The sequence below is a fragment of the Papilio xuthus genome, unplaced genomic scaffold (assembly GCF_000836235.2).
Source record: "Papilio xuthus unplaced genomic scaffold, Pxut_1.1 DF825946.1, whole genome shotgun sequence".
Taxonomy (NCBI): domain Eukaryota; kingdom Metazoa; phylum Arthropoda; class Insecta; order Lepidoptera; family Papilionidae; genus Papilio; species Papilio xuthus.
In genome coordinates, this window is record NW_013532703.1 from 9,742,033 (window position 1) to 9,754,001 (window position 11,969).

The 11,969-nt window shown below is 34.9% G+C and overlaps 3 protein-coding genes across 3 annotated transcripts; 1 reads left to right on the plus strand and 2 right to left on the minus strand.

The window, feature by feature from the left end:
• Nucleotides 1–247: 247 nt before the first annotated feature.
• On the minus strand, nt 248–2,322 carry LOC106124711 (lipase member H-A-like). The gene is made up of 5 exons (XM_013321631.1): nt 2,277–2,322; nt 1,855–2,041; nt 1,287–1,681; nt 655–988; nt 248–317 (listed from the first exon to the last, which is right to left on the minus strand). Exons 1-5 carry the CDS (start codon nt 2,311–2,313, stop codon nt 272–274), a joined length of 999 nt encoding a protein of 332 aa, XP_013177085.1. The 5' UTR covers nt 2,314–2,322; the 3' UTR covers nt 248–271.
• Nucleotides 2,323–4,563: 2,241 nt separating this feature from the next.
• On the minus strand, nt 4,564–7,040 carry LOC106124889 (pancreatic triacylglycerol lipase-like). Its single transcript, XM_013321900.1, has 5 exons — nt 6,989–7,040; nt 6,137–6,323; nt 5,415–5,809; nt 4,826–5,159; nt 4,564–4,643 (listed from the first exon to the last, which is right to left on the minus strand). Exons 1-5 carry the CDS (start codon nt 7,020–7,022, stop codon nt 4,598–4,600), a joined length of 996 nt encoding a protein of 331 aa, XP_013177354.1. The 5' UTR covers nt 7,023–7,040; the 3' UTR covers nt 4,564–4,597.
• Nucleotides 7,041–8,715: 1,675 nt separating this feature from the next.
• On the plus strand, nt 8,716–11,938 carry LOC106124890 (pancreatic triacylglycerol lipase). The gene is made up of 6 exons (XM_013321901.1): nt 8,716–8,821; nt 10,049–10,100; nt 10,195–10,340; nt 10,748–10,990; nt 11,185–11,533; nt 11,840–11,938. The coding sequence occupies exons 1-6, from the start codon at nt 8,773–8,775 to the stop codon at nt 11,895–11,897; spliced, it is 897 nt and encodes a 298-aa protein (XP_013177355.1). The 5' UTR covers nt 8,716–8,772; the 3' UTR covers nt 11,898–11,938.
• The last annotated feature ends 31 nt before the right edge of the window (nt 11,939–11,969 follow it).

The window sequence follows — 11,969 nt, forward strand, 5'->3', positions numbered from 1 at the left end:
AGAATTTTTGTGAATAAAACAACAATTCACTCTTATTATCGATTCTTAAGTCAGTCCAAAAAAATTGATTTTTGGATAAAACGTTAATCGGGGATAAATGTTAGCGGCTGTCGCCGAGTTAACTCCTTCCCTAGGGAGCCATGGCCTTTCCCAAATATCGTCAACCTCCTCATATATCGTAAACCATCTACAGTAAAAATATTCGAAGGCGTTTTATTAAATTAAAACCATTTTTGTATTTTTTTAATGTGCATTTATTTGTATATTCCGTTTAAAACGGCCAAGAATTCCTGGTGCGAAGACCGTATATTCCGGAGCTGGAAATGAAAATAAAGAAGTAAATAGAATCTACTGGTATAGGTTACAAGAACAGTGATTTCTCTCTTCGAATCGCCCGCATGGAACTACCACCAGTTTTGAGAGGCAATAATCTAAGCTTTACACCTTAGTTGAAGTCGTCCAAGTTTAGTTCAGAAACAAATGCTAATTTCACAATTTCTGTATCGCGGACAAGGCATCATCTGGTCAGATCTCGATCAGAGATCGAATTACATGTAGTTTGTTGGATACTATTTACTGTGCATTTTTAATTTGGGTGTCGATTGAATTATGTCAATTCAAACATGATAAACATTTTATACACAGACAGCTTACCCTCGTTTGTTGATAATAGCGTTGCCCATGTTGAGAGTGTTACCGTTGCAATTAGACAGTTCAGCCTCGTGAATGTTCCTGCACTGTCTGCCGACAAAATGATTGGTGCGAACACTGGAAGCGAAGAGGTCGGTGGCTCGCCCGTGTGAGCAGAGACTGGTGCCACATCCTGGCTGTGGGTTCCTGCCGCCGTTGGGGTAGAAGTTTGCGTCGCCGATAGCGTCCATAATACCGAGTAGGCGGCCGTCTGTGTGGATGCACTCTACATATCGTCCAGAGTTACGGTTGAGGGCGTTTGAGTTTCCTCCCCACTGCGGGCCGGCGGGGTCCAGTCCTAAAGACAAGAATAAGGAATGAATGCCCTACATAAGTGATAGCTTCCATTTTAATGTAATTATTTATTATTATTCGGTACGTATCGTTATTGGTGAATCAATTTTTATCAAATTCTCAGTTATTCTTATAATTGTCACTATTAATAATGTAATTAATACGAAAATTTAAGGATTTTTGTTACACCAATATAAGAAATGTATTTTTAAATGTAGGAGACGCAAAAGAGTTGTGAGTTCTGTGCTTGCGGTTACGGGCGTAAGTTGTTGCAATGTCAAAAAAAAACAATATGTACTGACCAGTAATACGAGCGGGGCGACCACCAGCGGTGCGGCCGGCGTTACCGACGACGTGAGCGCCCAAGCTGAAGCCAACCAAATGGACATTATTCCAGTTCCCACCGGCCGAGTTGATAAGCCACACTAAGAAGTTGCCCAAGTGTTGCCCCACACTTGGAACACCACGGACCGCGGTATTGTAATTGCTGTTAGCGACTCTGTTCCAATCTACGACAATGACGTTGGCGTCTTGTACCGCGAGAAACGCAGCTGTTATGGTAGGGTTCATGGCGGTGTTCCCATTGTTGTTCCATCCGTGAACGATAACTTTAAGCGGCCTGCCAGATCTGTAGTTTGAGTTACGCACAGAGTTTATGTTTCCGTGCACTAACACTTGGCGGTTGGTAGGGTTGGATCTGGAATAGGTATCTAGGTATTAATAAACCTAAAGAATAAACAATTTACATATTTTTGCTAATAACATTAACGAAAAAATGTTCCTGTTATGCTATTTTGAGTGTTATTCGATAGGATTCCGTTCTTCATCTGCTCCATATTATCATAGTAATTTTCGAATTTATGAACTTGCCTGGTGAAAAGCCAGTACTGGTTGTTAGCGCCATTTCTGGTGTTTAAGAATTCTTCATCGACGGGCTCGTGGAGATCCACCAAAATCGGGTTGCCATCGCCGTCCGGCATCCAGATGTAGCGACTTTGACCCTCAACATAGTGACTGTTGTCTCCAGGGACTAACGGCACACCGTTACCCGCGGCCACTAAAATCATTAGATCTATGTAGAAGCGATAACTTTTTACCGCTTTTTAGGGAAATTGCATAAACAGATGAACGTGCATTTTGACGCAGTAAATGCGAAGAAGAAGTGTATAAAGCTATTTTTAAGTCGAATATCGAAAATGAGCCACTACTAATAAAAAAATGAAAATTGTAGGCAAATTACAATTTCATTAATAACGGTTAAGGAAATTTAAAAAAAAATCATGAACACTTACATGCTAGAATAGAAAGGAAAGGAATTAATAGTATCATGGTTAGAGGCGCTTTGATTTTGGTATCGATGAACAGGTGGGGTATTTATTGAACTTTTATCTGCTGATATTCATGTAATAGCGTGAATCTTATCCGACTAAAAAGATTACATCAATCAAATTAATTAGACTGGCAATGTACAATGTTTGTTTAGTAAATTTGCGAAAACCATACATAATTTTTCGTATTAGTTAAATTCTAAGACAATGTTAAATAGGTGATAAATCTTATAAATGCAATATAGTAGTCAAATGCAAGAATAAATATTAATTTCAACTAAATATTACTTCAAACAAAATATTGTAAGCCGTGGAATTTAACCGCGGGCCATTTATATTAATATTGCCTCCATGTTTTGTGAAACAATGAAAAGTATGATCTGAAAAGTAGAACATGTACCCAACATGTTCTACCAGAGTAAAGGCAGCAGAATTCTACGGTACGATACGGTTTGCTAGCCAGTTCAAATTTGTAATTTACTCGTAATGTAAAATTGACATACGAGTACATAGGGTTTTTTTTAAAGCAAACTTTCAAGGCCAAGATGGGCGTGAAGTTGAAGCAATTCACCGTTTCGTCTAATGAATGTGCGTGCTGGAGTCCTAATTCTAATCCCTTACCCTTCCTATTCTGTTCTTATAAGGTAAGTTGTTGTTATAAGGTTCCCATGAAGGGGTAGTGATTTTGACAGCAAAGAGGCGGCATAAGGAGGGAAAGTGTCCTCTTTCTGTGCGTCCCCACCTCTGTCTGTAACAGGTAGGCAATGCACATGCAAGTGGTTTTTTAGCGAATTCAGGACCACCTGACCACACCTGCTCGTTTGCTACCTTATCATATTTTAAAAAAGATACTATAAATTTAATCCGATTAATTGAAGGCAAGATAAGAATAAGGTTACTCATTTATTTTGGGGGTAATTTTTTTACAATGATAATTATTTCGATTAAAATTATAACAGATATGATAAACTGTAATAATGTTAAACATTGGAAAATTTAATCAATCAAGTATTAGCCCGAATTCGCACGGGCGCATTCTTTTTAGATTTAGGTTAAACTCGGTGATGGTTCTCAAGCGATTAACGCTTTAAAATCACTTTTGTTTCCTTTGCACAGTGTTCAAGATGCAACACTATGCGATAAAAAAGTTTTTCGTTTTAAAAGCGTTGCCGTATGAATAGATGAGGAAATGCATTGGTCTATTTAAACGCATTTTAACGCGACTTAGTCAATGACAGTTATCTGTCTGTTGGTCTGAGGCTCCGCTATCGCGATAGTCCTGTCACAAAATATCTTAAACCTTCATTGTTATAGAAAATGGCCTAAAAATAATATAATACATGGCAGATATAGTACGAAAAGTTTGTGACAATTTCCTGACGTTGACAGTGGGGCGCTAGTGAGCAGTCATAATTTATAATAGTTTTACTAATGCCCACCGGGTCAAATACCCTTGTTCGTCTATATGTATTTATTAGACATTTTGCTATTATAACTTTATCTATGCTATTCCCACTTACACTGTGAATTAAGGATTTTCACAGTCTGCCCATATTGTTGCACTTCGTTTTTATACGTATGTATACAAACTAATAGACTGAAAGAGATTCCGAAGGCCGTAAATATTTGAATTAACACGTTAACTGTCATGTCGGACTATATGTCCGACAACGTAATGTTTCAATCTGGCCGTGACGGACTATGTGTCCGACAAGCCATACTTCCATTCAACACCTTGCTGTGGCTTGTCGGCCGCTTTTTAATCGAATTGTTGTATACAGCGTGACCCGCAAGGCCCCATAAAGCTTATAAACAGCGGGTCAATTTTTTTCGTTTTTCGAAAAATCGTTCTGGCGGCTAACGTGTTAAATTATATGAAAGAATATTTTTAAGTGTTTTATCTCAACCAGAATTACGTAGTACAAAAGTCTCGGAATATGAGTATACCAAAAATGTGAAACAATTTAAAAACACATAGCGAACAAACATACGAAAACTGATTTTTATTTATATCATAAATTAATTTTGTACTATGTAATCTAAAAACTATTTTAATGTAAAACGCCTGTTCAAAAACGATTTAAGTCGATTTAAAAACGTTTGCGCAGAGAAGTATATAAGGGCCATAGCAACAATTCTATATCCTTTAACATTAAGTCGATTATATGAAATAAATAACAAAAACCACTGTATAAGTCTAGTTCAGATGATTTTATTTACAATACGATAAATAATGGATTAATTAGTACGTTTTAAGATAAAAATCGTGTAATAAGTTGCGGTTTTCAGAAAGGCCATTTTTGTTCTGTGCTCAAGCCGTATATTCCAGATCTGAAAAAAAAATAACAAATTAATTTATTTTAATAATTTTACTTTATGTGTTATACTTAACGATATTTTTGTTTTTCACAAGTGACAATAAAGAGAGATTCAAATTGAATTACATTAGGTTTTTGTATAAGTTTTTTTGGCAGTGGAAATTCACGGTAAAGAATACAGCAAATAATGTTTACCCTTGTTTAGTGATATCACAGTTGCCCATATTGAATACACTACCGGTGCATTGGTTATTATGCGCTTCATTGATATCTTTGCATCGTTTCGCTGAGAAATGGTCTGTGTATATACTGGAGGCGAAGAGTCTGTAGGAGCGACTGTGAGAACAAGTGCTGATCCAACATCCCGGCTGCGGATGCTTGCCACTATTGGGGAAGAAATCACCGTGAGCTAGAGCTTCAGACATGCCCAGGAAACCACCGTCCGTGTGAATAGCTTCAACATAATGTGCAGAACTGGTGTTCAATGCATGAGGATTTCCTACCCATAGTGGACCTGCGGGGTCTAGAGCTGGAAATTAAGATTTGGATTACTACTAAAAGTCAAAATTTTGAAGACATAGATTGACTGAAGAGAGATGTGAGAAGAATTTTATATACTGCTTTTGTCTACAGCATTGGCATATGATTTTTCTGTATTTATTAAATTTAGAACAAAGTATTCTATTGATTATTCGAAAATTATTGTCCGGTGCAGGCATAAAATGGTTACGCACACGCAGTAGCACAGCGTTTTGTCGATACAAAATCATGCCTGAACATTTACCTGTTACTCTTGCTAGTTTTCCGCCGGTCGTGCGACCAGCTATACCAACAGCGTGGGCACCCAAGCTGAAGCCGATCAGGTGTACTTGGTTCCATTCTCCACCTGTACTCTCAATCAACCATGTCAAGAAATGACCAAGATTCTCGCCCACATCTAGGATACCATTTGACGCTGATACGTAATTAGAGCTAGCTAAACGCTTCCAGTCCACTACGATAACATTTGCGTCTAGTGTTTCGAGGATAGCAGTTTTCACCATCCTATTCACGTTTGCATTACCATCGTTATTCCAACCATGTACTATAACTTTTAAAGGCTTGCTTCCATTGTAACTCGAATTGGAAATGGACTCATTATCATCATAAGAGATTATTTGTGCAGTGTCAGGGTTGGATCTGAAATAAATGAAATACTTTAATTCTGGCCATTGTTATTTTAAAATTCGTAGTACGGAAATGAGATTAAGAGAAGGTTAAGACTTTCTACGTCTCTATTGTTAAACATTAAAAAAAGTAATAAAGTTTTATTAATTAACTTAAGATGATGTACGTGACCTATATAGTGCACGATTCCTTCAAAATAGGTCATACTACTTTTTATTTAGATTCTCTTACCATTTCAATTAAGACCTACGAGACGAGAATAAGATACATTAATTCTCTAGGATTTTAAAATAAAATATATTTTCCATCTAACATCTCAGAATTAAAAGTTATATAGACCTGGTATAAAGCCAGTATTGATTGGGATTGTTGTCTCTAGCCGTTAATAATTCTAAATCGGGTTCCTCTTGTAAGTCTACGAGGTGGGGTACGTCTTCACTGTCAGGCATCCAAATGTAGCGGCTGACACCTTCGATGTAATGGCTGTTGTCACCCGGAATCACCGGGATGGTATTACCAAAGCACACTGTATGGATGAAGTTATAAATATTTTTATTAATAATGTAGTCGTTTTCACTTATAAGCCAAACATTGTTTCTAAATTGAAACATAGAACAGTAAAAAACGGTTGAAGAACTGAAATACTAATTGTGAATTTGATAATCATAGCCTCACAGCAATTTCATTTGACTATCGTTCGCCCTCGACTTCGCGTGCGCAGAATTAAGACAAACGCGTCCTTGTGGACAGACATACAGATACACAAACATTTTAAAAATTGTTTTTTTGTTATCAGCGACGCAAATATTTATGTATGAAATGTTTTTTTCGATACTACATACTGACACACCAATTTTATTAATACGTTATTTGTTAGATTACGTTAAAAGATTATCAGGAGTTAAGATTAACTTCTTAACATATATCTCTGTCACTCCCTTTGAAAAAATAAGGATAACAATAGTGTCTGCAAATAATTTGGCACTGGCAACTTACGGTAACAGTAACATAATTTCAAAACAATTACGATAGTTAAAATCTTTTATACTCTATGTTAAAAATATTATTTTTTTCACAATACTTAAGCGTTTACTTTAAATTAGTTGACACAAATATTTTAAGAATGCTGCAAAATAAATTTAATCCTAAATATTCACTATGATTTAAATTTGTGATTTTTAATATACTAACACGTAATTAAAACGATGAATACTAGCAGTTCCATGTCGAAAAGTAATGAATACTTTAACTGAAGAATTTAACTAAATAATTTTATTGTGAATATTTATATGTCCATATATCTTATCAATATAACATTTATGTATGATAAAGGGATACTTACTCGTAGAGTCTTATCTTTGTTAATGAGATAATCGTTGAAGGGAACTCTTAGTTATACTGAAGTTTATTTAGAGATTGTATTTTAGTTATTTCTATCATATGGTTTCGTGTACGTTTGTCTTCAGGGTCTTTTACCTTGACCGATAAATTATAAAAGCGACCTTAAATGATAAGACACTTCTAGAAGTCTAATTACTAATGTTTATTGTTATTTATTGTTAATGTATTTTTAAGTATATAACTATAATTATTTACTTTATGATGGCACATTTATTTTTTTAAAGATAAATATTTAATTTTAATTTCTCTCCCAAGTAGGGTTGGCGACAGACAGGCGGTCGGCCGTTAAAATTAAGCCAAAACATTTAGCTTTATAAAACCCTGTACGCTGTTCCCACGTTAGTGGGCTAAGGCCAGGGAGATGAGAAGTGAAATGTAATATAATTATTGATAAGGAATATCAATGAGATTGTAATCAACCTCAATAAATATTTTCTCGGTAACGGAATAATTAAAATAACTTTAAGATCATATTCTGTTAAATTCTTAATAAGAAATTACCTCTTATAAGATGCTATTTTACCATATTCATCAAGTTATGCCATCTTTCACTAGTACTACAACTTAGATTGTAATCTCTGCGTTTAAATATAGGTGAACCTAGGTAAACTAGTGTGCAAGGGTCCGTGATATTTTTCTCGTTCTAAGGAGTGTCTTGCTCATCTAGTTAACGACTTTTTATTACAACAAAAGATATCTATAGGCTCTTGATCCGTACATTTTCTTGCATACACCTTATGCAAATTACAATAGTGATTTTGTTTTTATTTGTTTGGTTTAGTTTTAGTTTATAGTTTATAGTATTATTTTGGTAGATTAATTTTAATTTAATTAGTGACTTAATAATTAATATAGAGTTAAGTAATTCAATAATAAGTTTATGTATATATTTTTAAGTTTTTATTATTGCCTATTCAATTATAATTTTAAATAGAGTTCTAACATACTATGATATAGTTTTAATCTAAAGTAGTTGCTATAGTGATTTTTACAAAATAATATTCTTTATTTATAGTTAATGCTTATCCTGGTTAAACTGTTTCCTTATTCCATATAACATTATCATCAAGTCACTATACGTCAGCAAAGAGGGACACGTATTCCCCCCTTTTTAGGGGGGAGTAGGCAATAGTCAACCACGCTGGCCCAGTGTGGTTTGGTTGACGTCACAGATATATTTAAATCTTTTCTCAGATATGTGCAGGTTGCATTACGACGTTTTCCTTCACCGCAAGAACGTGGGTTAAATGTACATATGGAAATCGTAAATGGAAAAACACATTGGTACATGGCGGGATTCGAACCCAGGCCCTGCAGATTGCAAATCAAGTGTTTACGCCCCTGAGCCACCGACGCTGTATATAACATACATTATATGAATTAAAGATAATCTGAAAAGATATATCACTGATAGAAATTTCCAGTTATTATTTAAAATTGTTTAGCTCCAATACAGGAAAGTAATATTTATAGATGGATTTTATAAGTTATCGCAACTAGAGATTAATAAATGATAATTACATTTTATATAAAAACATTTTATCGATAAAAATTCTAGTTATTACACTTTCAAAATGTCCGCGATCACTAGAGGGCTCTTGTTATTATGTGCTGCTGTTGCAGGTAAATAAAAGAGCTTATATACTTAAGTGCACTTAATGTTGTGATCGAGATAAATTGTGTCAAAATTCGTGGTGCATTAGATGTATACTTATTGGATGTAGCAAAGCAAGAAAACTTAACTTCCGGTTTACTTATCCGCGTGTTTATTTTTAGCTTCTTTTTCCTTATGCTTTTTGTTTCTTAAATGTGCTTATGAAGTGATTTATGTGCGGATAGTTTTTTGGTGTTAAGGTTTGTTGCTGTGACTGTGACGCATACTTGAAACAAGTATTCTTTTTAATTTACTTTGATTAAGAGGCATATGCTTGAACATGTATATCAAGTTGATTCAAGTTAATATGCAAATCCCATTTTCTTTCCAACTATTATAGAATTTTCTATCTTTAAATTAACTATCAAAGTATAATAACTTAAAATTATATACATAAACTTATTATTGAATTAATTAACTCTATATTAATTATTAAGTGACTAATTAAATTAAAATTAATCTACCAAAATAATACTATAAACTATAAACTAAAACTAAACCAAACTAAATAATATAAAAAATCGATCCGAAATCGCTTCGGTCGCACGGTAGGGTTCCCAAGAGGCTGGCGGCATTTCCCCGTTGGATGGCCAGGCTCAATCTTTGCCCGAAATGCGCGCAAAAAAAGTTAATATTAAAAAAATATATATCAATTATTGGATTGAAAAATGATCTTGTTGGGAAACTACAAACATAAATTTAATTTAAATTGTTTAATAGAGGTAAACAATAAAAAGAAGTGCATTGAAATAACTAAATTGTTACAATTTTTGTCTTTCAATTTCTTTAAAAACATCAGTTTTAAGGAGTGGTATTCTGCCAACATCATAAAAATATTTCTTAATAATATTCACGTGAAAATGAAATGTCTATTGTTATCGAATGATTATTAAAATCCACAAATATTTAGTGATTAAGGCTAATATTTAAAAGAATTGGAAACTTATCTGTTAATACAAATTTAATCTAACAAGATAATGTTCGGGATTAGGACATTGGTAATCTTCGTGTTATTACCAAATTAAAATGTGTGAAATTTATTTTTTAATGAGTTAATGGCTTACACAAATACATGTATTAAATGCTATTAAAATAATAGTTATTTGTAATAGTAATTTTGAGAAGCATTGAAGTGGACTTTTGATACTGCAAATTAATTAAATTTATTTTCAGTAACTTAATTTTTGTTTTTTTAGCTTCAGCGTTCGAGCTGAGAGATGGAGATGTGGTGTTCCATTTATTTACAAGGTTTGTACACATTTCACTGATCATCACTATTTAAACTGATAATATATTTATTTATTCCAGCTGTAAAGTTAATTGCTATGTTTTATATTTTCAGGGCTAATCCCCAAGTCAGCCAGCCCTTGCTGCCCTCGGTGGCATCCATTATGACGTCATCGTTTTCAGTCACTCGTCGTACAATTGTTACCATCCACAGCGATGGAGAGGGTGTGTCGGGCAACTTTAATGCTTTTGTTGTTCAAGGTAATGACTATTATTATTCTTTATAGTACTCGTAATTTTGCTCTTAATTTCACTGACAACTCGCTTTCACCTACGATTTGGGTGGGTGATATCCACAAATCTCTAAAAAAGCATAAATAGATACTGGATAGGCTATGTTGCTTGGTAATGACAGCTTTTGCTTTATTCCGATTTAAACGCGCCTGTTAATTCTATCTATACTATTAGTTCGACTCCAAACCACCGCTATAAGCCGCTACCATCAGCGCAAAAATGGCGATAATCAAATAGACACAAAATACCATGTTTTATAGCCAGTTCGTTTAAAGACATCAGTGCCGACAGCAGACTAAAAGAGGGAGATAGACAGAAAGCCAAAAATAAAGCAGTAGAAAGAGACAGTATCTGACCACGGTTTAATTTCCCAGCTCATCTCTCAGCGGAGGATGTGAACGTGATAGCTGTTGACTGGAGCCCAGGTTCAACAATGTACACGCATGGTCTCGGTAACGCACCCCAAGCCGGACTCATCATTGCCCAGTTTATTAACATTCTTATAAACACTTTTGGATATACCGCTAGCCAAATTCGCATCGTTGGTGTTGGTCTCGGCGGCCACGTCGCCGGTATTGCAGCGAGGAATGTTAATGGGGAAATCCCACACATTGTCGGTAAGAATGGCTCCGGAACCCAGTAGTTAAAATTATCTTTTTGCAATAATTGGGCAAAGAAATTCTTTGCCCAATTATTGCATCGGATATCGGATTCTTGCATCTTAAATCAAAACATCTAAATTTTATTTCCAAAATGCTTCTTCTTCTTAAATAGGTTAAGAGCAGAATTTAACCCTAATTTAATGTTACAGCATTAGATCCGTCTTTGCATGGCTGGACTCATCACCCTGAAATCCTAAATGAAGATGACGCGACAGTTGTAGAAGTATTGCACACTACTGCCGGCCTTAAAGGTTACGATTATCCTTTGGGCGATCTCGATTTCTATTCCAATGGTGGACAAGCCCAGAGTGGTTGTGGTACTGACGTATCTTGCTCCCATATTTACTCCTATGTTTTCTACGCTGAATCGATCACTGCTGAAGTAGTGGGCGGTAGAAAGTTCGTTGGAACAGCGTGTCAAAATTCTGAAGAAGCTATGAATTTACAATGTACTGGGCCTAGGGATTCTATTTTTGGAGGTTCAGCAACAAAGACTGAGTAAGTATCAAGTGTACACCTAAATATTACATTTTTTACAATGTTTTTTTTTGTACAACTTAGGAATTGAGGCAGGAATTATGAATTTGTGTCTGGACCATTATATGTGTGGTCAATCAAAAGAAAATACTCGATGACTCCATGCGAGATAGTGTTATAAAAATACAACCACTGTTGGCCTACATTTATGCGAGGCTATTAGCATTACTTAAAATAATTGGCGAAAGATAATGGTTTAAAATTTGGAATTGTTACCAAATTACTACGAATTATCTCACTCATCTTATTGCATGTCTTTGTTTTCAGTGACTTTGGTGTCTACATGTTCCTGACCAATTTCGTGTCTCCGTTTGCAAGAGATTAAATGTAAACACAAATTGGTGCCAATACAAACATAAAAAAGTTTAACTTGTTTCTTTCCCATTTACCTTTCGTT